The 23883-nt window shown below is 39.9% G+C and overlaps 1 protein-coding gene across 3 annotated transcripts; it reads left to right on the top strand.

Annotated features, from left to right (window-relative positions):
* Window positions 1-2074: 2074 nt before the first annotated feature.
* LOC125466403 (glucose-6-phosphatase catalytic subunit 1-like) lies at window positions 2075-23210 on the top strand. Of its 3 annotated transcripts, XM_048560855.2 has the most exons (10): window positions 2076-2397; window positions 4697-4806; window positions 4923-5028; window positions 6657-6772; window positions 11732-11781; window positions 18673-18905; window positions 20762-20871; window positions 20980-21085; window positions 21494-21609; window positions 22490-23120. In XM_048560855.2, exons 1-10 carry the CDS (start codon window positions 2168-2170, stop codon window positions 23002-23004), a joined length of 1692 nt encoding a protein of 563 aa, XP_048416812.2. In that variant the 5' UTR covers window positions 2076-2167; the 3' UTR covers window positions 23005-23120. The 3 variants fall into 3 exon arrangements, with proteins under 3 accessions (XP_048416811.2, XP_048416812.2, XP_048416814.1); XM_048560854.2 differs by having other exon boundaries at window positions 2075-2397; window positions 20762-21085; window positions 22490-23210; XM_048560857.2 differs by lacking the exons at window positions 11732-11781; window positions 18673-18905; window positions 20762-20871; ... (1 more) ...; window positions 21494-21609; window positions 22490-23120 and adding an exon at window positions 10020-11656 and having other exon boundaries at window positions 2087-2397.
* Window positions 23211-23883: the final 673 nt, after the last annotated feature.

Below are 23883 nucleotides of genomic sequence, written 5' to 3'. Positions count from 1 at the left end.
CCATGCTGACTACTGCTAATCAAACCCTGTCTTTCTAAATACATGTATACCTTATCCTTCAGAATCTTCTCGATTAACTTACCTACCACAGATGTTAAGTTTACTGGTCTCTAATTCCCAGATTTTTCCTTGTAGCCTTTCTTGAATAACGGCTCTGCAGTTGCTAACCTCCGGTCTTCCAGGACCTCACCTGTGGCTAACAACGATGCAAATATATCAGCCAGGGTCCCCGCAATTTCTTCTCTAGCCTCTTGCAGGGATCTTGGCTGTATCTGATCAGGACCAGGAGATTTATCCACCTTCATACATTCTAATACTCCCAACACCTCCTCTACTGTGATATGGACTGTCCCCAAGATATTGTCACTAACTTCCCGAAGTTTCCATGCATTCATGTTTTTCTCCATGGTAACAACAGAGGAGAAATATTCATTCATCACCCATCTGCTGCGGTTCCACATATACATATCCACTTTGGTCCTTGAGCGGTCTTATTCACTCTCGAGTTATTCTTTTTCTTTTAATATACTTAAAGGATCACTTTAGTTTCCCCCTAATCTTCTCAGAAAGCTATCTCGTGCTCCCTTTTAACCTTCCTGATTTCCTTCTTCAGTAAACTCCTGTATCCCCTATATACCTCCAGGGATTCCCCTTGATCACAGCTGCCTGTTCCTTAGTCATGCCTCCTCATTTCTTCTGGTCAAAGCCTCAATATCCCTTGTCATCCAGGGTTCCCTACTTCTGCCAACTTTGCCCTTCACCCTCACAGGAGCATATAGACATTGAAATCTAGCTATCAAACTTTTATATAGATTAAAATTCCTCATAATTTTCACCAGACATTTCGGGCAAAGTTTTCATTATTTCTTCCTTAATGCTTCATCTCACTGTTAAATTTAATGTTAGTGTAATGTGCGCCTAAATTCCTCAATCTTCTAAGCTGGTTTAGCAAATGTTGACTAATGGTCTGGTAAAACCAATACATATTAACAGCCACTCTAAACTAAGGTGTATTTGCTGTATCTGTATTAAAAACATATGAATTTTGAACTTTACCCTACCCTCTCAAGTTCTGCCCATTGCAATATGGACCATTGTAGAAATCAAAGATGGGTTCATGGTTTGTACAATAAATTCAATTTGCATCAGGTGACACTATACGCCATTGATATTTTCACTTCTAAGAATGAAAATGTGAAAACCATGTTACGTATGAATAATAGGAATGGTATCAGGAATAATAGCTTTTTGTACTTTTCTGTATAAATGGACAATTTTCTTGAAACCTTCTGGTTGGCGTGTGTAAATTCTATTTACTTCTGCAAAGGAAAGGGACAAATTTCCATCGGAAAACTTGTTTAAACCTACTTTGTCACAGGAATTATGCACGTAAGCTTGTTAGTAATGATTAATGAATTCCTGAGACGAAGGTAAAATGAAAAGAAATTGGTTATCTTGTTTGAATCTACAAACCTGGCCTTCTCATGCAACTTCAGGGTTTCGTAGTTAAAGCAGAACAAATCTCTTGATCATTTAAACAGAAAGAATGCCCACCTATTAAAAGAAACTGGATTATTCTTAACAAGCAAAATTCTGCACAATGTTTTTTGCACTGATATAATTTCATACAGTATCCCCTCAGATGACCTTTACAGGATAGCACACTGATTTGTACATATTTACACAGTAACTTAACAGGCATCTGAGCTATTAGTGAAAACCCCAGCTGTTGCAGGGTTAACTTTTGCTTTCTTCTGGTTCAAAATAAAGAAGTACATGACATGTTGTAATTAGTTTACTTTAATTAAAAATTTGGTCAAGCTTACACTACTGTTGCTGTATCTGAAATTACATTATGTGAAGTACAATAATGTTAAAAACACTTCAGTCTTTCCTCTCTAATTGTTTATTAGCTCAATCAATAAATCCAATGACTTGGGTGTTTTTCACCTAATAGGTATCCAAATATGTTTGCGTCAGCTTGACATGATCTTGCTTTGTTCATTGACTCTGTGAACCTAGCTCGAGTCCAAAGATCACGGTTTGCGCATTATACTGCTGGCTAGCACGGTATATAACGGAACCACACAGTACAGCACAGAACAGCTAATCCTGCAAAGGGACAGATTGTGAAAGAGATTGTCTTAAATTCCCAAAGGTGCAGAGAATGGACGCTGGAATGGACCTGCTCCACAGCTCCGGGGTAGAACTGGTGAGGTATCTACAGATGAATTACAGGGACTCCCAGAGCTGGTTCACCTTTATCTCTTTGGCTGCTGACCTGAGAAACACTTTTTTCGTTTTCTTTCCTATCTGGTTCCATCTGTGCGAAGCAGTAGGCATCAAACTCATCTGGGTGGCAGTCATTGGAGACTGGCTCAACCTCATCTTCAAATGGTAAGTTTCAGAATAAAAAATATGTGTTATATATTATCATCTGTGAAACCTCATGAATTGCTTGAACATTTCTGAGAATCAGATTTATAGAAAGGAAACCTGGTTCTATTTACACACCAGGAACATGTTGATGCTGTTAAAAGTTTCTGTCATTATCCAAAATTCATTTTGCTAAAATTAAATGGTGTGCCACATTTTACCTTCAATGAATGTGGGCTCTTGTTGGTTCACCACAGCTATTCACAGGCTTAACTAGCTGAACATTTGAGGCTTTGCTGTCTGTCATCGGGAGTCTTCATGGGATTGATGGGCACTATTTTTATATCTTTCTTCAAATGTTTCCTTTTGATTGAAAGGCTAACTTCCCATTAGCTGATTCAGTGAACAAGGGCAAGTCAACCACAACGAAACACATCATAAACCAGTCCTGTTCTCATCAGATGTTTACACACAACTTCTGTCCAAGATAGTTGGATATTTATAGATCAGGAGCGTGACTTTATACTCTCTATAATAGCCAACCAATTCATTCAAGATTCAGGTCACAAGCCAGAACCCTCCTGACTTGCCACCTCAGTGTTACACTGATAATGGTGTTGTATGTTTCTAAATTCTATTCTTGTATATCCTCTAAAGGATATTATCTCTCATGAACTTGTTACGTCCTTATCCTCACTTTAGCTGAAGGGAAATTTTTTATTCAGATGCTGGTCAGAACGTACGTGTGAATCCAAAGAAATATAAAATCCAGAGCTAACGTCACTGCACCATGTAGTAGACATAAAGAAAGCAAATGACTGGCATCAATAATCAACCGACACCACTTATTTTAACACAATTTAAATTTGCAAATACTGAGAGGGTGTGTTGAATTCTGGGCCTATTCCATGTTTCACATTAAACAACTGACCACACAACTTCAGTTCCCGGTTCCCACATTCGCAGATAGAGTCATTGAGTCATACATCATGGAAATTGACTCTTAGATCCACCCAGTTCACACTAACCATGTTCCCAAACTAAATCAGTCCCACCTGCCTCAATTTGGCCCATATCCTTCTAAACCTTTCCTATTCATGCACTTATCCAAATATTGTAACTGTAATTGCATTCACCGCTTCCTCAGGCAGTTCATTCCACGCATGAACAACTCTCTGTGTGAATAAGTTTACTCCATGTCCTTTTTAAAACTTTCTCCTCCCACCTTAAAATAATTCCTCCTCATTTTGAACTCCCCCACCCTAGGGGAAAGAGCCTCGCTCTTTCCCTTATCTAAGCCACTCATGATTTTATAAACCTCTGTAGGTCACACCTTAACCTTCTAATACTCCAGTGAAAGATGTCCCAGCCTATCCTGCCAATTTTTATAATTCAAAATCTCCAGTCCCAGCAATATCCTGGTAAATCTTTTCTGAATTCTCTGCAATTGAATAATACCGTTCCTATAGCCGGGTAATTAGGTCTGCACACAGTACTCCAGAAGAGACCTTACTAACGTCCTATACAACCTCATCATTCATTCCAACTCCCATACTCAAAGGTACTGTCCTTCAAACCTGACATCACTCTTTTTCTTCAGAAAAACATCATTGCAAGCACAGTTCTGAAAATGCACTAGGCATGTTCCTGGGATGTACGGACTTCTACTCATTACTGCATAGAAGAATGAGAGATGGTCTTTTGAAATATCTAGTTCTAAGGAGTTTCACGGAGCAGATGTTAAAAAGGATGTTTCAAATTGGAGACACAAAATGATCTACTTCCGCTCCTATTTCTTTTATTCCAACTTTCCTTTCCTTTCCAATATCCTTAACGGTGCTGTCATCACAGTAATAGTACAAATGAACCCTCAGATATCTGTTACCATTTAATAGTATATCTATTATCATTTAAATCAGCCTTCAGGTCCGTTATTGGTGAAATGATGTGGGTACATTTTGTTCAAACAGATTTTGGGGGATGTATAAAACAGGGATCAGCAATTAACAAGACCAAGGCAACATTCTAGATAACCTCTCTGCAATCAGGACTCAGTAAACAAGAGGCACTTCGATCTGGAGTTTTACAATAGTTACACCTGCTGAGTTCAGCTCATTGTTCAAAATACTTTTATAAAGCATTTCTTATCAGCATTTTGCAGATATTCCCGTGTAAATGTTTAGCAAATGTTCCCTGTTATTTGGTTCAAACATGTTTTGCAATAGTGAAACTTTCGTGTAAAAACCAGAAGTTATTTTCTTCAAGCAAAATATATAAATGGCCTTTTTTTTCAAAGTTGTTTTTATCTTTTCATTTGCAGGATATTATTTGGACAGAGACCTTACTGGTGGGTTCATGAAACATCCTACTATGGTAATAGTTCTGTTCCAGTCTTGGAGCAATACCCAATCACCTGTGAAACAGGGCCAGGTATTGACACTTTAGCTCACTTCCAAAAATATTAGGAGTGTACATCTTTAAAAAATTAATGAATTAGGCTTTTCTAAAAATTATTCCTGTTGACCCCAAAACTTTGTCCATTCCAGGAAGCCCATCAGGTCACGCTATGGGATCAGCTGGGGTTTGGTATGTGATGGTGACAGCATTTCTGACCAGCATACTTCAGAATAAGCAGCATCGCATTCAGAACTGGTGAGTATTTGAAACATTTAATCTCATAAAAGTTATAAATTTGAGGCAAAATAAGTTTGATTGGATTTACAAGTAGGAAGGAAGCCTACTAAAACAAGACACCTTTTACTGTGGGTGAAATAAGAGCTCAGGACAATCATGATGAAATACAAGAGATGTTAAAGGGTGTGGATAAATTGATCTGTGTTTATATGCTTGACAGTCATACATAGAGAGATGAACTCAGTATCAGAAAGTGAACAGCCAATATTTTTTATTCATTCTCGGGATGTGGGTGTCACTAGCCAGGCCAGCACTTGTGGCCTAATTGCCCAGAATCAACTACATTGCTGTGGTTCTGGAGTCACCTGTAGGCCAGTCCAGATAAGGATGGCAGTTTCCTTTCTTAAAAAGGAAATTAGTGAGCCAACTATCAATAATGGCTTCATGATCATTGCAAAACTCTTAATTTTGGATTTTTAATTAATTGCAATTCCACCATTTGCCACGGTGGGATTCAAACCCAGGCCCCCAGAACATGAGGTCATTGCATAATTATTTTATGTAGAGTTTAGTAACTTCACAGGAGATAGATAGCATGTATTAATCCAAGATTGGTCCGGTGAGCAATTGCCTGAGAACATAATTCGTATTTAAGAAATTGAGAGAGAAAGAAAGGGTATAAAAGTGTAAATGCAAAGCATTTTCAAACTTTGGAATAAATAAATGCTTTTGGACATGACTGTGAATTATATGTAAAGCTTTGTTGCAATAAACCTTCTAAATATCAAAAGAAGCATTTAACAGGTAGTTAATAATAATTTTTCACCTTTTTATTTCTATATTCAAACTGTCAGGGTTCGATTTGGTTATGGTAACTGTAAAGTAAAAACAATTAAAATTATCCAGCTGTTTGTTAAATAAATTGGGCCCAGAAGCCTTTCCTGGCTCTTCAACAACTGAAAGTTAATGAATTAATATTGAAGTGTTATCGCTGTTGTTTTCTAAATAAATACAGCAGCCAATTTGGTCACAGTAAGCTCTCACGTAAAAGTTAATTCATTCTGGTGATTTTACTTGAGGGATGAATTCTGCTGTCAAATCTCTAAGGGAATTCTTTACCGTACCTTGTAGATGGTGACCAGGGATAGTTTGCATCACCAGGCATACAACAGAAGAATATACACTCAGTATGACACCAACATCTCAATATCCATATACAGTAAAGGCTGTAAACATAGACTACAAACTGAGGCTGATCATGGACTGAATCCATTAAATTTGCTGGCAAACATTGTAAGTTCTACAACACTAGTAAAGTCAAGCGTTGAGCTGCAAAGCTATAGATCAGTGAATAGTCCAAAAGTTAAACAAAGAGGGCATAGTTCTGTTTGTTAATAAAATGTATTCAGTTGACAAAACTCCTGAGTTGCCAACTTCCTTCTGTGCCAATTCATTACACCTCAAACAACTGCAGCATTTTATAACACCAAGACCAGAAGTTTAAGCTAAATATTGGTTAAAAATGTGCTTGCCATATTTTAAAAGATGTCATGTTTGCTCCATGTGCTGTTTAGATATTTTACGAGTATTTATGTTTCATTCTAACTGACATGTTATATTGTCACCCACTGCTCTCACTATTTCAGGTGTTTGCGTGCTTTATTATGGGGAGTCTTCTGGCTAATTCAGGTCAACGTATGTGCATCCAGAGTATTTGTGGCTGCTCATTTCCCACACCAAGTCTTCCTGGGAGTTATTTCAGGTTAGTGAAAGAATGTGGCAATCCTTCTTGTACCACTAAGAGATCACAATTTACAATCTGTGCTGCTATTGAGAATGGCTGATTACAGTTAAAAAGAGCTGACACACAGACATGATGGGCCGAATAGTCTGTTTCTGTGCTGCAACCATTTTATGATATAGTTCAAAATTCCTTTCTGTTTATTTAAAACTTGTCAAGCCTTCTGTGAAACTGGCACAGAGATAAATGTTGTGCTAGTGTACCTAAATGACAGCAGTTCAAATTCCAGCTTATATCGATAAAAAGCACATTTTTTAAGTATTATGTCTTTTTCAACAGAAAGTCAGCACATAATTATTTATGCAAAATTGTTTTAGCTGCCATGGTAATAGCTTTGAAATTGGAATTATTTCTCCTTCAACAAATTTGAAAGAAAATGCAGTGTGCTATCACATTCTCTGGATGATCCTAAGAGTTTATCGCCAATGAACTACTTTTGAATTGCAGTCAGCAAACGTATTGTTCAGAATCTATTTTTGACTTACAAATGATGTGAAATTGAGACAACATTTATGAAATTGTTTTGTCTTTTAATGTCATTTAAGTACAATATTATCCATATTAATAAACATTTACGGGTGTGAATTGCATTTCCTATATTTAAACAAACTGTTCATTTCTGTTATTTTTATGCAGTTAAGCTATTATGAATTAACAAATTCAACTGAATTCTAATCCAATAAATCTAACTAATGATTTGAGAAACTACTTAGATAGAAGTGTAGTATGCTTCCTGGAAAGATGGTATTAACATATAAATGTACATGAATATGGTGCCAATTATTGTAAGACTGGTTCAAGCTTTTTTTTTTCAATGGGTGAAGCTCGGCTTTGTATGACTGCTTTCTTCCCTTTTATTTTCTACTATCAAATTTCTCCCTTCCTGAAGTTGAGACCTTCTTACTGGGGTGGATTTCCATCGGCACTGACAGCCATTAGTACCCCTCCTATGTAACCATTCTTAATGTGAGCCTGATCACTGAGCTTTGACAGAATGCCATCATCCTGTCCTCTTCAGCAAAGGCCATTGAATAATGATCAGGAGCAGGACCCCAGAGATAATAGGAACTGCAGATGCTGGAGAATCTGAGATAACAAAGTGTGGAGCTGGATGAACACAGCAGGCCAAGCAGCATCTTAAGAACACAAAAGCTGACGTTTTGGGCCTAGACCCTTCAACAGAAAAGGAGGATGGGGAGAGGATTCTGTACTAAATAGGGAGAGAGGGGGAGGCGGACCGAAGATGGCTAGAGGAGAAGATAGTTGGAGAGGACAGTATAGGTGGGGAGATGGGGCGGGGATAGGTCAGTCCAGGGAGGACGGACAGGTCAAGGGGGCGGGATGAGGTTAGTAGGTGGGAAATGGAGGTGCGGCTTGAGGTGGGCTCCATTTCCTACCTACTAACCTCATCCCGCTCCCTTGACCTGTCCGTCCTCACTGGACTGACCTATACCCTCCCCATCTCCCCACCTATACTGTCCTCTCCACCTATCCTCTCCTCTATCCATTTTCGGTCTGCCTCCCCCTCTCTCACTATTTATTTCAGAATCCTCTCCCCATTCCCCTTTTCTGATGAAGGGTCTAGGCCCGAAACGTCAGCTTTTGTGGTCCTAAGATGCTGCTTGGCCTGCTGTGTTCACCCAGCCCCAAACTTTGTTATCTAGGAGCAGGATCCCAGTCAATCAATCTTCTCTTCTTAACACAGAACTCGAAAGCCAAGTATCGAACTCAAGTGGAAGGACTCTTACGGTGCAGCGGTCATGTCTCTCTTGACCAGCAGGTCCAGGTTCAAAACATAGAATTCCTATGGTATGGAAGCACGTCATTTGGTACATCAAGTCCACACTGACCCTCTGAAAACCATGCCACCCAGACTCACTTCCCATAGCCTATTTCCATTACCTTGCATTCCCTAAGGCCAATCCACTTAACTTGCACATCTTTGGACTAGGGAGGAAACTGGGGCACTGGGAGGAAACTCATCCAGCTGTGTAGCGAATGTGCAAACACCACACAGACAGCCACCTGAGGCTGGAATTGAACCCATGTCCCTGGTGCTGTGAGGCAGCTGTACTAGCCACTGAATCCTACCTGCTCTGGAGGTGTGTTATAATAAATCCAAACACATTACTAAAAATACTCTTGAACTATAATAGGATCTCTCCTGATGTCAATTAACAGTGCAGGTTAGGGACTGAACATGATTTCTTCCCTAGTTTCTCTCGATGTGGAGGTGCCAGTTATGAGATGGTGTGGATAAGGTCTGAAGCCAGATGAGCTGAGGTTACAGTCACTTCACCTGACAAAGGAGCAGTGCTCTGAAAGCTTGTGATTTCAAATAAACCTGTTGGACTATAATCTAGTGTCATGTGGCTTCTGTCCTACTTTCTCTCGGTTACCTATTGCATTAACTCAGTAAACCATGGAGGGGGCTCATTGAGGTAGGATTAGTAATCAATAAAAGGCATTAAAAAATGTTTCTCCTTAGCAAAGCTCAACTGCAAACCAATATATGAAACCACCATAAATGAAAATTTGGAAAACATGAAACATAGCCAACCTTTCAACCATCAAGCCTATACCTTGCCCAGGCCTTTAAACTATCATAGACTCTGTTGACTTCTTTAATTTTCTGGTGAAAAGCTCTTTAAAAGTTTTGCCTCATCTCAGAAAATAATTAAGCAAATATATCGATGTGCTTTAATTCTTGCATCTATTTTATTCCAACAAGCATTTTTGCCATCTTAGAGTTGGTCATTCGAACAGTGCAAATATTTTGCTTGTTTAATGAGCTCCAACTGCTGTGATCCAATTAAGTCTTTAATCCCGTCTTAAAACAGCTATCACATTTTTTCTAGTTTGTTTTATTCGTTAATCACATCAAAAACAGATTCACTGGACAATCATCTCATTGAGCAAAAGATAACAAAAACATCAATGTGTCAGCTTACAGCAGGATAGGAGGCATGCATATAATTATTAGGTGTTTATGACCTGTAGGATAAGGCCCAACATTGAGACAGCTAAAGATGGGCATTAGCTAATGTGAGCCTAGCTAGGATGAGCTCAAACCATTAAAACTATATATTTCAGATAGCTTTCACTGTGAGTAATGTCACTAACTAGGGGAGTGTTTTGCATCAACGCTTCACAATTGTTTCTCGGTCTCTGCTGTCACATTGTTAACTTCTAACTATTTTGCATTCAGGATTGATTGTGGCTGAAGTGTTTGGCCGGATTGATACAATCTACAATGCAAGTTTCAAGCAATATCTGAAGATCACTCTGTCCTTGTTCTCCTTTGCTCTGGGCTTCTATCTGCTGCTGAAAGTGCTGGGAGTGGATTTGCTGTGGTCAGTGGAGAAAGCCCAAAGATGGTGTGCCCGACCAGAGTGGGTCCACATCGACAGCACTCCCTTTGCTGGTCTGGTCAGGAACATGGGGGCCTTGTTCGGATTGGGATTAGCTCTCAACTCCCCCATTTACGTCGAAAGCTGTAAAGGGAAGAGGAGCCAGCAGTTCAGCTTCAGACTAAGTTGTATAGTGGCTTCATTGCTCATCCTGCACCTGTTTGACTCAGTGAAGCCCCCGACTCAGACAGAATTCCTGTTTTACTTTCTATCTTTCTGTAAGAGTGCTGCAGTACCTCTGGCTGCTGTGGCAATCATTCCATTCTCTGCATCACATGTCATGAGCCAACAAGAGAAAAAAATGCTATAGTTCGCTAGAACTGAAATATTTGTACAATAGAGGAAAATAGTGAAGCCACTCTCAGCAATCAAATCAGTTTGAGTTTGACTAGCTGCTCTACTCTGGAACAGAATCGGAATTCAATCAACACCATATCGCTTGCTGGTTCCACTAAACAGACAAGATCTTGTTAGAGATGTGACTTCCCAGAAAAATTGTGCATGGTGCAGATTTCCTGAGGAACAACTGCTCATGTTTTAGATCAGCAGTAGCATTTTTAGTTGTTGTTTCTGTCTGTATTCTTTTGTAACCCAGTGTTTGAAGCAAGTTGCATTTATCCAAGTCAAACCTCCAGAAAATCAGTCACCTGTATATTTCTGCGTGGTCAAATAAGAGCCTTAAAGGGTTATGTTTCATGCACTGTTGTTGCCTTCATTGGGTTCCTTGTCAATAAATCTGTTTATTAAAAGGCAACATTTGGAGCTCCACTGATAACCCAGTGCAAAACAGCACGTGGCGTTACAAACAGGCTAATGTTACCTGAGCAGGAAGCAGGGCTCCACTTCCTAATTAATGGCCTGTATGGAAAGCAGGCTTATATGGTTATGGGCGGGGTTGTACTGGATCATGATTCACCCCATGGTCGAATATGCTGCTGGCACAACTTTTATGCTTACGGGATAAAAAATAAGTCAGTTCAATTTGACACTGAAGGTCCGTGTGAAGTCTGTGTTCGGGAGGGGACACAGCACAATATACTCCTTTCTACCATTTCGTGTCCTAATTACTGTGTTTAACTTTAGTAATTGGGAACATATTGCTCATTACCAAATAATCAGGTCACAATCGTCTCGTCAACAGGATTCAAGTCTTCACAATTTGTGCTTTAAGAGGAAAAGGGATTTTAAAATGCACATGTCCGAACCCACCACTTGTGCATTGGAATATAGTGTGGCTCTGACAGTGGGTGGATAGTTATTTATTTTGCGTGGGTTCTTTATGTCACAAAAACATACTGTTAGTTTCAGAAGACTATTTTGGAAGACCAATTAGCTGGGTTAACAATCTGCCATCATTTTGTTCTTTTCACTGTGCACATCTTTGAGTGAAGCTTTTGTTTTGTGTTTTGTTGTAATAAATATTTTGAAAGCAAAAGCATGTTGTTTTGTATTTTATTTGTTTAGATTTTGTGCGTTTTTATTCTAATTTATTTTATTCTGAATATCCCAGCACTGTATACAGCTCTAGCTGACAGATGGAAGTGTGAGCCAAGACAACAGGTAAGACCTGCAATTTGCAAGCAGATAAAAGTGTTCTTGTCTGAATATCATGAGTGCTCCCATATTCCTAGGTCTGAGCAGACACAGGATGGGGCCTAAGTACAGCAGGACCTTGATTAGATGGGCTGATGGGCTGAGGAGTGGCAGATGGAATTTAATTTAGATAAGTGTGAAGTGTTGCATTTTGGAAAGGCAAATCAGGGCAGGACTTATAAAGTGGATGTTGGGTCTTGGCGAGTGTTGCTGAACAAAGAGACCTTGGGGTGTAGGTTCCTAGTTCCTTAAAATTGGAGTTACAGGTAGACAGGATAATGAAGAAGGAGTTTGGTATGTTTGTCTTTATTGGCCAAGAGTTGGGATGACATGCTACTGCTGTGCAGAACATTGGTTTGGCCACTTTTGGAACTGCATTCAGTTCTGATCTCCTTGCTATAGGAAAGAACTTGTTAAACTTGAATGAGTTCAGAAAAGATTTATGAGGATTTTTGCCAGGGTTGGAGGGTTTGAGCTATAGGGAGAGGCTCGATAGGCTGGTGCTATGTTCCGTGGAGCGTTAGAGGCTGAGAGTGTGATCTCATAGGTTATAAAATCATGTGCAGCATGGATACGGTGAATAGCAAAGGTCTTTTTTCCAGGGTAGGGGAGGCCAAAACCGGAGGGCATAGGTTTAAGGTGAGAGGAGAAAGATTTAAAAGGGACAACTTCTTCACGCAGAGGGTGGTGCATGCATGGAATGAGTCACCAGATGAAGTGTGGAGGCTGATACGACTACAACATTTAAAAGACAACTGAATGGAAGGGTTTAGAGATATTTGGGCTAAATGCTGGCAAATGGAACTAGGTTAATTTAGGATATCTGGTCGGATGGAGGAGTTGGACTGATGGATCTGTCTCTGTGCTGTACCACTGTATGGCTGTACAATTAAGTCATTGTAACCCTTTTGACATCCATATTCTAGACTAACGGGACTGCAAAGAAACTAGATTAGGAATGTGTAGCCAAAGGACCTTCAATATTGTTGTGAAAGGGAAACTAAAGAGTGAAGAGAGCAACAAGAAAAAACTGATGGACAGGTGTGTTAGAGTGAGAGGTATTTTTAAGTTGTTACAGCAACAAGGACTGGAGAAGAACAGAACCAGAAGTTGCTGGAAAAGCTCAGCAGGTCTGGCAGCATCTGTGAAGAAAAAGAGTTAACGTTTCGGGTCTGGTGACCCTTCATCAGAAATGAATTCTGAGGAAGGGTCACCAGACCCGAAACATTAACTCTGACATTTTCTTTGCAGATTCTGCCAGATCTGCTGAGCTTTTCCAGCAACTTCTGTTTTTGTTCCTGATTTACAGCATTCACCGTTCTTTCAGTTTCTATTAAGGACTGGAGAGCACCTTTTCAGGAATTCAGCACAGGAGGCTATAGTGTTGATTCAATAAATGGCTAAGATATGAAAAGAAAACATTACAGCTATTCGCACAACTGAAAATAACATTAGGTCTTTAATGGTGGAGATGCTAATAAACTTCAATATTTTGAAATCAATGCAGAAACAGAGCTGGCAGGGATTAAAGTTCTTTTGCATCCTAGTTCTGCTGGATCTGATAACGTTAGATCATTAATGTGTTACAAATCACTGATGAATATATATAATCTCTCATTTAAGCTCATCCTATTCCATGAATCTGAAAGATTCCTATATAGTGCCAGGATAGTGTATAGGATTAGAGATGACTCACCACAACTTGCAGAGTCCAATATTTTTAGGTGATGCCAGTAGAGCTTTTGAAAAAAGTCTTCATCTTTCAATAACTTGTTCAAATTGTTTAAAGTACTGACAAAACTAGACAGCCTCTTTTGTTTTATCCTTTATTTACACAAAGACCTTTGGACAAACAGTGTACACAAATCTGTTAGATAAGATTTTATTCAGAGGATTTAATGATCAGGTTTGGCATTAAGCACCAAGGTGGCTGTAGTTAACGGAGGAAACCTTAAATTCATTCAGTTACAGTAGTGAGATTTTTACCAAATGTAACATCCATAAAATGGTTCCAGCACAGAGGATGGCCATTCAACATATTGCGTCCATGTCAGTTCTCCATGAGAACAACTCACCTAGTCCCAATCCCCCACCTTGCTCTATTCAGATAATTTATTATTTCTCTTTGTAAAGCCACAAATCAATCTGCCTCCACCACTCTGCATGCAGATCCTATTCACCTGCTGTGAAAAAAGACTTTTCCTCATAATTCATTTGCCAGTCACTCTGGTTTCCGTTCCCGCACAACAGGAGCAGTTTCTGCCTATCTGTTCCATTCAGACCCTGCGTGACTTTGAAACTTTCCATCTTTTTAAGTAATCTCTTCTCCAGTGAGATCAGCCTCCAAACTACCCACATAAGTAAACATCCCCATTCCTGGAATAATTCTCGTTTTAGACAGCAAATCCCCACAGTGTGGAAGCAGGTCATTCAGCCCATCGAGACCACACTGACCCTCCAAAGAGCATTCCACACATACTCACCCCATCCCTCTCACGCTGCATTTACTTTGGCTAATCCACCTAATCCACATATCCCCGGACGCTGTGGGCATTTTAGTACGGCTGATCCACCTAGAACATGCACATCTTTGGGCTGTGGGAGGAAACCAGAGCACCCAGAGGAAATCCACGCAGTTACAGGTAGAATACACAAATTCCACACATACAATCACTCAAACCTGAAATCGAATCCGGGTTCCTGGCACTATTTGGCAGCGATACAAACCACTGAGCCACTACTTCTGTATCACCTCTATCTCTAGTGCCTTCTCATCTTTCCTGTAGTGTGGTGCTTGGAACTGGCCATAGCAGTCTAGTTGAAAGTGAATCAGTGAGCTGAATTGGTTTATCGTAATTTATATAATATTGTACCCTGTGTCCCTTTTTATAAAGCTGAAGGTCCCAAGTGCTTTGTTCATTACTTTCTCAAGTAATTTGTCAACAAGTTTCCATCTTTAATGATTTTTGCTCTAATACTCCCAGGTCCCTCTTTCCCTGCATCCCTTTAGAATTGCACCCTATAGTTTATATTGCTTCTTCTCATTCTTCTTACAATATTGAATCACTTTGTAAATATTTCCATTATGTCTCATGTGCTGCATGCCTACTCTCTTATCCTCTTGAAGTGTATTGCTAATTGCCTCACAATACGTCCAAGCTTCATATTGATTCACAAATTTTGAAAATGCCTCCTGTACACCCAAGTCTTGGACATTTTTATAAGATCAAGAAAACCAGGGGCACTATCACCAACCCCTGACGATCACCAATTTGTACCTTTTCATCATTACTCTCTGTTTCCTGTCACTCAGCCAATTTTGTATCCGTGCTGGGCTGTCCATTTTGGTTACAAACATATGAATTAGAGACAATGTAGGCATGCCAGCCCTTCAAGCCTGCTCCACCATTGAATAAATCCATGATGGTAACCTCAAATCCAAGTTCCTATCTACCTCAAAAACTTTTCATCCCCTTGCTTAACAAAAAAGAAAATAATTAAGTTATAGACTTGGAAGAATTTCTTTTATCATAGCTCCTTAGGATAAATTAGCAAAGCATGCACCAAATGTGGATTCTCTGCAGACTTTGAAAAGCAAGTTTGATGAATTATTGAGGATGGGGCTTACCATCCATTATTAAAAATGGGTAAATGGTAAATGTAATTGTTGGTGCTGTGAGTCACTCTCAGGACCTTAATTGCTTGCAGATTGGAGAAGTAGTTATTTTCCTAAATTGATCTAAGGTTCTTTATTTTGATTTTACTTTTGCCTCCAAGGGGTTACGTCACTGGGCCAATCAACAATGTAGACTCTATATGTCGGAATGTCTTTTCTTGTGTTTTTTTAGTCACAATTCAATAATTCACAGTAAGCCCCTTCTTGGTTGAGCTTTCAGACAGAAATGTAGGCCTTGAGAAGGATGGCTTGTTATGGAAAGCTAAAGCCATAGGCAAATAGCATCTCAATTTAGTGTGAGATCTCAAGTATAATTTTACCATTTGCTCCTTGACCACTCTATTGAAAAACACCTTATTATGAGAGATACTTGGAGATGTGGTTTGGAGGTTTCCGAATGGAATTGCTCCTGTTACTTTTCAATTAAGCCAGAAAATGCTACCATTAAAGATTTCAATTATTGTTGGTGAAGTTGTTCAAAACATCTCTTCTGATTGATTTTCTCTTTTAATCTGCTAATAAATTAAACTATTTGAATATTCAAACTTATAACATAATGTCTTTGATTGTGAACATTTGCCCCTGAATTTTAACTGGGTGATCCAAATTTTCAAATTGCAGATTAAAGATTATTGCCCAATTATGGAGACACTTCCAGTAGGATGTTACCGAATAATCAAGGAAGTGGGCTCATAGCAATTCTGGAAGACCTTTACAGCTTTTCTGAATTTTGCTGTTGTGTATGTATGTAATTAGTGGAGCTATCCAAATGGACAAGGAAGATTGAGCCACCTACTGTGCAGTACGAGAGCTACAAGACCAAATTTAATATTTTCTCTGTCACATGGACTGTCCTATCAATATTCCCATTTTGGAAATGTAACCATACTCCAGGCTGATTCTTAAAACTTAACTCTTTGGCAAAGCTGTTGGTCATCTGGTCTACAATCTCCTGGATGTCAGATTTTGTTTGATTACCCGCCTATGAAGTATTTGTGTAGTATAACTATACGAAAACATAAGTGCAAATTGTTATTGCATCAATAAAAAATGCACGCTTCATGTTTCTAACAATCGATCTATTTTTTGCTGTCAATTAGACTTCCAAGAGCTAATAATTATGAGATATGCAACATTTCTTTTTTTTGTAATTCTTTCAAATGGTGCAGCATTGGTAACTAGGCCAACATTTATTGATCTCCTGCCCATTTATAGCTGGCCTTGAGAAGGTCTTCGGAATCCAACTTCTTGAACCACTTCAGTCCATTTGATGTCTATAGATATAATATGATGTTTAGAAAGTGTTCCAGAGTTTTGACACCACCAGCTGGGATGGATAGGTAGTTTAGTTTCAAATCAGGATGTTACGTGACTTTGCAGGGAGCTTGCATCTGATGGATTTCCTATGCATCTGCTGCCCTTAGCCTCTGGGTGGTAAAGTTGCAGGCTTGGAAAGTGCTGCTGAAGGAGCCTTGGCGAGCTTCTATGGTGCATCTTGTAACTGAACACAGTAGCGTCACTATGTGGCAATGTTGGAGGGAGTGATATTTAAGATGTTGGATATGGTGCCTGTCGAGCAGACTGCTTTTGTCCCGGATGATGTCGAGCTTCCTGAGAATTTTTGAAGTCGCACTTAAACAATTCATGGAATAGGATGAGCTTAAATGAGAGACTAAATATATTCATCAGTGATTTGTAACACATTAATGATCTAATGTTATCAGATCCAGCAGAACTAGGATAATTCCATCACAATCCAGACTTGTGCCTTGTAGATGGTGGACAGGCTTCAGAAAGTTACAAAGTGAGTTACTTGCTATAGAATTCCTAGCCTCTGATTTTAATCAGATTCATAGAATAGAATCATAGAATCCTTACATTGTGAAAATAGGCCATTCAGCCCATCAGGTCTGCACCAATCTTCCAAGAGTACCCCACCCTATCCCGGTAACACTGCATCTCCCATGGCTAATCCACCTAACCTGCACATCCCTGGACACTATGGGACAATTTGTTATGACCAATCCATCTAACCTGCGCATCTTTGTCCAATTTACGACATAAACATCTCTTATTGATGGTTTTTGAGGCAAATGCACAATCCAGTGTGGAGCTAAGCCATGCAGAAACTAGGAATGGTAGGTTTGATCACTGGCTTTGTGTAGCTGATTTCTTGGCAGCACAAAAGCATGCTGATAATAATTGAACTCCCTTGATGATGGAGAAGAACTGTTGGCCAAAGACTATAGTTCTGGTTGCAGTATTAACTGGGATAGAGTGTCAACTGATTGCAAATGAATAGAGGATCAAGGTAGGTGTGATCTCCCTATATTCCAATGGCTCATTGACTGTCACCGTCTCAGCTTACTTGTCTCTGGAAGGCTTAAGAAGTAAAGGCGGAGAACATTATGTAATGCAGGAATCATCCTGTGCATGATTAATCTTAGCTAGAAATCTTAAAACTTCAAAATCAGAGAATGCATGATTAGAATTAAAATTGAGAATGCATTAAGCAAAGCCAAAGACTTTGAGTTTTATTTGGCATCACTTGTGACCTCTGGGCATTCTAAAGCACTTTGCAGTGAATGGTATATTTTTTGTTTGGAAGCAGTCAGAACCTGACAATGCTTGTTCACTGTGTAGCCTACAGAGAATGGAGATGGATTAAATGTGGAGATTGAAGGGCTTGTGCAAACATCACAGAAAGAAATCTCGTTACTGCAAACTGCTGACCACCAAAAAAACTTCCTTGTTATTGATTTATCTGATTCACGTTTTTTGAACTTTAATTGTTGACAATGGTAGAGTTGCTACCAAGATCAGAAGAGAAATTACTAACGAAGTTATAAGCTTCTCTGCTGAACACAACGTCAGTCTTTCACATTGGCAATTTAAACAAAAATTAGGTTTTAGTCACTTCAAAGATGAAAAGAAAACCATAATGAAACAATTGCACTGAATTGCTTGATTCAAAGACACAGACAATTCACAAGTTATTGTCCAATTTTACAGGGCATTTGATGAATCAAAAAATCAGATACCAAAGGAATTTTCAGAGCATGTGTTTGTATATAACTGATATGACAAAGTGAGACTCAGGCAATGGGTCAAGGAGACATAAAAGCAAGAACAGGGGAAAATAATCATTGCATTGGACTCCTCGACCATTTTTGAACGTGCAGAGAATGGACGCTGGGATGGACCTGCTCCACACCTCCGGGATAGAGTTGGTGCAGTATCTACAGGTGAATTACAGAGACTCCCAGAGCTGGTTCACCTTTATCTCTTTGGCTGCTGACCTGAGAAACACTTTTTTCGTTTTCTTTCCTATCTGGTTCCATCTGTGTGAAGCGGTGGGTGTCAAACTCATCTGGGTGGCAGTCATTGGAGACTGGCTCAACCTCGTCTTCAAATGGTAAGTATTTACTGGTTAGCCCAACCAAATGTCTAAGGAAGAACCTTAAGCTTTCACTGTCAAGCATCTTAGGACGGTTAGGACTGGGGTGCAGTGTGCATGGATTGGCATATCTGATGATGCTGACTGCTTTAAATATTCATAGAATCCCTACAATGCAGAAAGAGGCCAATCCACCCATCCCGGTGTACCAACCCTCTGAAGAGATCTGACCCAGACTTATAACCCTACCCCAATCCATCCTAGTAACCCCGCATGGAATTTTTTACCATGACTAACCACCCAACCTGCTCAACCCTGGATACTATTGGGCAATTATTTTGTTCCTATAAGATTGCCTGTCAGCAAAAAATTTGAGTTACGGGTTAAAATGCCAATAATTTCTTTCCCTGTTGCAGACTTATCCATTGCTAGTTTAGAATAAAGTCTAGGTTCCCACGCCAATTTATTCATGAAACATTCCTTAGCTTCAGTTTGTGTCTCTGTCCCATATTCCTGCCACATATGGCTCCATTCCCCGTTAATGTGTCAACACTTCCTGTAATGTTTGCATATTTACTTATCCTTTTATGCAGATAATTTTAAGTTTCCTGGACTCGGATTGGCATAGATTAAAAGGTTATTGTAATGTGTTAAGTTTTTATTGTATACTTTGCTAAACTCACAGAATGCAGATAGTGGTGAGGATCTATGAGATTGAACTAACAGTCCCTAGCCACCTACCTCAATGTTGGAGATCATACATAATAATGTGAAGATAGAGCAGTCATACCTTTGACTCTTGACCTCCGTAAAACTGTGTAGTCCATATGTACTGACAGTTACAATCATGTGGGCATGAGTGGCTATGAATTTTGTGAAAAGTCAACAAAAATCCACATAGTGCCACCATGCGAGGAGTTCATAGTGCAAGTCCCATGAGTTAGCAAAGTTTAATTCTCAAATCAAGTGGAATGTTCAAGTTCATGAATTGTTTCAGCCTGGGAGCGGAGGGTGGTCCATTTTCACTTGTATCACTGGGCGTTAAAAGGACAGTGTAGGCTCAGGATGGGATCATCCCAATCAAGTGGTGAGTGCCATTTTGAATGGGGTCGCAATATATGAGATGAAATCTCAGAAGCACTTGGCCATTTCATATAGCAGGCCTCTTTCAAAGTGCAAATTGACATCCCACGATGCTGATTGCCTCCTTAGTTTGAAAAAGGGCAGATGTGTATCAGCCATCACAACAGCAGAGAGGGAGCTTGGGGAGTTTGATATCAATTTTGCAGTACCAGGAGTTAGCTGAAATGCTACTCTGTGTCCCCCAAAGGTCTTTTCCCCACTTTAATTTAGCTTTTCTAGAGCAGCTTCTTTTCTGGAAGATACTTTACAGCATTATCCTGAACAGCACTTACTTCGATGTGTCCACATATGGCTGTACAATGTGAAAATCTCAGGTTTTTCACAAAATTCCCTGTTGGTACTCTGCCTGTACTCATCCATGAGGTACAACTCCTTGGACAACAATGAAAGCAAATCCCAGGGTGAGATATAAAATATTCTTTTGTATGGACAATGTCATAGAGTGGTGTCTCCTCAAAGAACTTGAAATATATACAAAACTGGAGCGTATTCAGCCCATTTGTCTATTTGCCAACCATTTGAAGCAGTAACCTACAGTTCCATTCCTGTGTTATTTCCCCTTTGTCCAACAATTGATTTGTTTTCATCTATGTATATAATTCTCATTGTAAAGTCATTACTGAATTACCTTTCACCACCCTTTCAGATAGTGTTTCACAGACTGTAACAACTTGCACAGTAAAATGTATCCCTCCTCAACCCATATCTGAAAATGTGCCTTCTTTTTTCAGGATCTTATTTGGCCAGAGACCTTACTGGTGGGTTCATGAAATGTCCTACTACAGCAACTCATCTTTCCCTGTGTTACAACAATACCCTATCACCTGTGAAACAGGGCCAGGTATTGAGAGATCAGCACACTTTCAAATTATAGAGAGTGTAGGTCTTAATAAACCAAAGATTGGATTTCTTTCGGTGTTTCTATTGACCCAAACTTTATCCGTTTCAGGAAGCCCGTCAGGTCACGCCATGGGATCAGCTGGGGTTTGGTACGTGATGGTGACAGCATTTCTGGCCAGGACCCTTCAGAATAAGCAGCATTGCGTTCAGAACTGGTGAGTCACACATCATGGATCTATTGGTTTTGAAGTTTGCAACCTCAGGCTTGGGTTCAAAATAGTTGTTTCATGTGTGAATATAATTGACAGAATTTGAATGGGAGCAGAGATCAACGTGTATTATTTGGCTTAATCAATGTTACCTCTGGTAATAAGTGCATGATTCCCCAAGTGGACCCTGTCCTAAACTAAGGATCATTCAAGTGGAAATTGGCTGCTGGGGTTTAGTTGAGACTCTGGTGTTGCAAGACACTGGGCCTCACTTTGCATAGTGGGTGTGAGTTTCTAAATTCTCACCATTCCTCATCCATCTAAACCTGGATCAAAGTTAAAACTGGACCTAGAGATATAGTTAAACATTAGTATTTGTTGTTGCTTTGCACTGAGGCCTCTCTTATGTTCTAGGTGTCTCCGCTCAGTGCTGTGGATGGTATTCTGGGTGATACAGTTCTGTGTCTGTGTGTCCAGAGTGTTTGTGGCTGCTCACTTTCCACATCAGGTCTGTCTGGGAGTCATTTCAGGTCAGTGGATACATTACTCACAGGTCACAGTTAGAATGCATCTTTGATATGTTCAACTGTCATGGTATTAGAAATTCATTTGATGCACTGGAATATAAATAATGCAAAGAGTACCATCTCTGTACAATCTACAGCTGTTAGTTTCAGTCCCTATTAAAAAGACACTTCCAAGTATTTTCATGATTGAATTTAATGGATAATACAGGTCCCCTGCACACTCCTACACCGGCTTCCTTTGCGCTACTGTGAGTGTGTTTGGGACCCCTCCCAAGGATTGCAACATCCAGATCTATTATTTGCTGTTGTCTGAAAATGCTTCTGTCTTACACCCACACCCTCCACCGGGCAGCTGTTATGAGGCAGCTGTCAACTGCAGTACACCAGCAGCACTCAGAGTCAAATCTGCCCCTGCCATTCTCTCACAGATAACAAGGTGCAGAGCAATTTTCTGAAGAAGGGTCTAGGCCTGAAAAGTCAGCCTTCCTGCTCCTCTGATGCTGCTTGGCCTGCTGTGTTCATCCAGCTCTACACCTTGTTGTCTCAGATTCTCCAGCATCTGCAGTTCCTGCTATCCCTGCCATTCACTCCATTGGTTTTGCACGCATTTTGAGTGTGAGTTGAATTGCACAGCCACAGAATTTAACACCCATAAATTGTGGGGAATGGAAGTATTGATCCAACATCATTAAAATACAATGTGACTTGTTCATTCACCACAAAATAATGGCCTCGGCGAGAGAGTGACATATAAACACAATTCTGTCTTTCTTTTACTCTCATTCATAAAATGTTAATCAGCTTCTATACAGAGGCTATGTCCTGATTTGAAGAACTTCGCTTAATTTTCCCAGTGCTAACTGTTATAATCTGTTCTGTTCAGGATTGATTGTGGCTGAAATGTTTGGCCGGATTGATACAATCTACAATGTGAAGTTTAAGCAATATCTGAAGATCACTCTGTCCTTGTTCTCCTTCGCTCTGGGCTTCTATCTGCTGCTGAAAGTGCTGGGAGTGGATTTGCTGTGGTCAGTGGAGAAAGCCCAGAGATGGTGCGCCCGACCAGAGTGGGTCCACATCGACAGCACTCCCTTCGCTGGTCTGGTCAGGAACATGGGGGCCTTGTTCGGATTGGGATTAGCTCTCAACTCCCCCATTTACGTCGAAAGCTGTAAAGGGAAGAGGAGCCAGCAGTTCAGCTTCAGACTAAGTTGTATAGTGGCTTCATTGCTCATCCTGCACCTGTTTGACTCAGTGAAGCCCCCGACTCAGACGGAATTCCTGTTTTACTTTCTATCTTTCTGTAAGAGTGTCGCAGTACCTATGGTTGCTGTAGTGTTCGTTCCGTACTGTGTGTCACAAATTGTGAACCGAGAGGAGAAGAAAAAGCTTCTATAGATTTTGAAAATGAAACATTGACACTGGCAATAGGGTATGTCATCATGTGGTCTTAAAAAAACTTAGTCTACATTAAAATGCTTCATGTACAATTCACAATAAAGGCAATATGGTTTTCTGCTTAAAACTTATTTTCAATAGATATTTTTCTCTGAGACAGACCAGAAAATGACACCAACGAAAATGCTTGCAGTCACGCATCAACTCCAGTGTGACAGGTGGAGATGACTGTTGGATAAAAACAATGCACAAGACAAACAATTTTTCCTAAAATGTCCCTCCTTCCATTGGTCGCACATTATTATCAGATTTGTTTTGAAACTTCTGTTCAGCTATTGTGTCTGACAAAGGATTGCTGCAGAAACATTTTCAAGTTATTGTTATCATTTGTTCTAAACTGGGAGTGGTAGTCTACACTCATTGGGCAATTTGGAATTTGTTTCTCAAGCCAATCTTATCGTATTTGGATCATTTTAACTTCCCAGGGCCTATACTTTCTAAAATGGATCTCAGTGATTTACATAAGGGGCTAGGTCTACCACAGGTTGTAACCACACGGTTGAGAAGCTGATTAACATTTACACCACAGTGATTTTCTTTTATTAAATACCTGTTGTAGAGATTAGAAAGGGTGGGGTATCAAGATACTGATATATTTGGGGTGAATAGCTTCACCGTCTCACATCCTGGGTTGCTAGAAATCAGGGTCAGGAAGACTGCTTACATTAGAGTTGTTTGTGTCTGGGTTAAATGGCAAAATGTTTCCTCTTGGCTCCACAAGGAAACTAATGGGTTTCCTCCACCTGGGACTTCAACTTCCTTCCAGGGCGGTAGGGTGGCTCAGTGATTAGCACTGCAGCCTCACAGCGCCAGGGACCT

The sequence above is a fragment of the Stegostoma tigrinum genome, chromosome 31 (assembly GCF_030684315.1).
Source record: "Stegostoma tigrinum isolate sSteTig4 chromosome 31, sSteTig4.hap1, whole genome shotgun sequence".
Lineage (NCBI taxonomy): Eukaryota > Metazoa > Chordata > Chondrichthyes > Orectolobiformes > Stegostomatidae > Stegostoma > Stegostoma tigrinum.
Note: the sequence above shows the minus strand (reverse complement) of the source record. Positions and strands in the feature narration are given on the sequence as shown.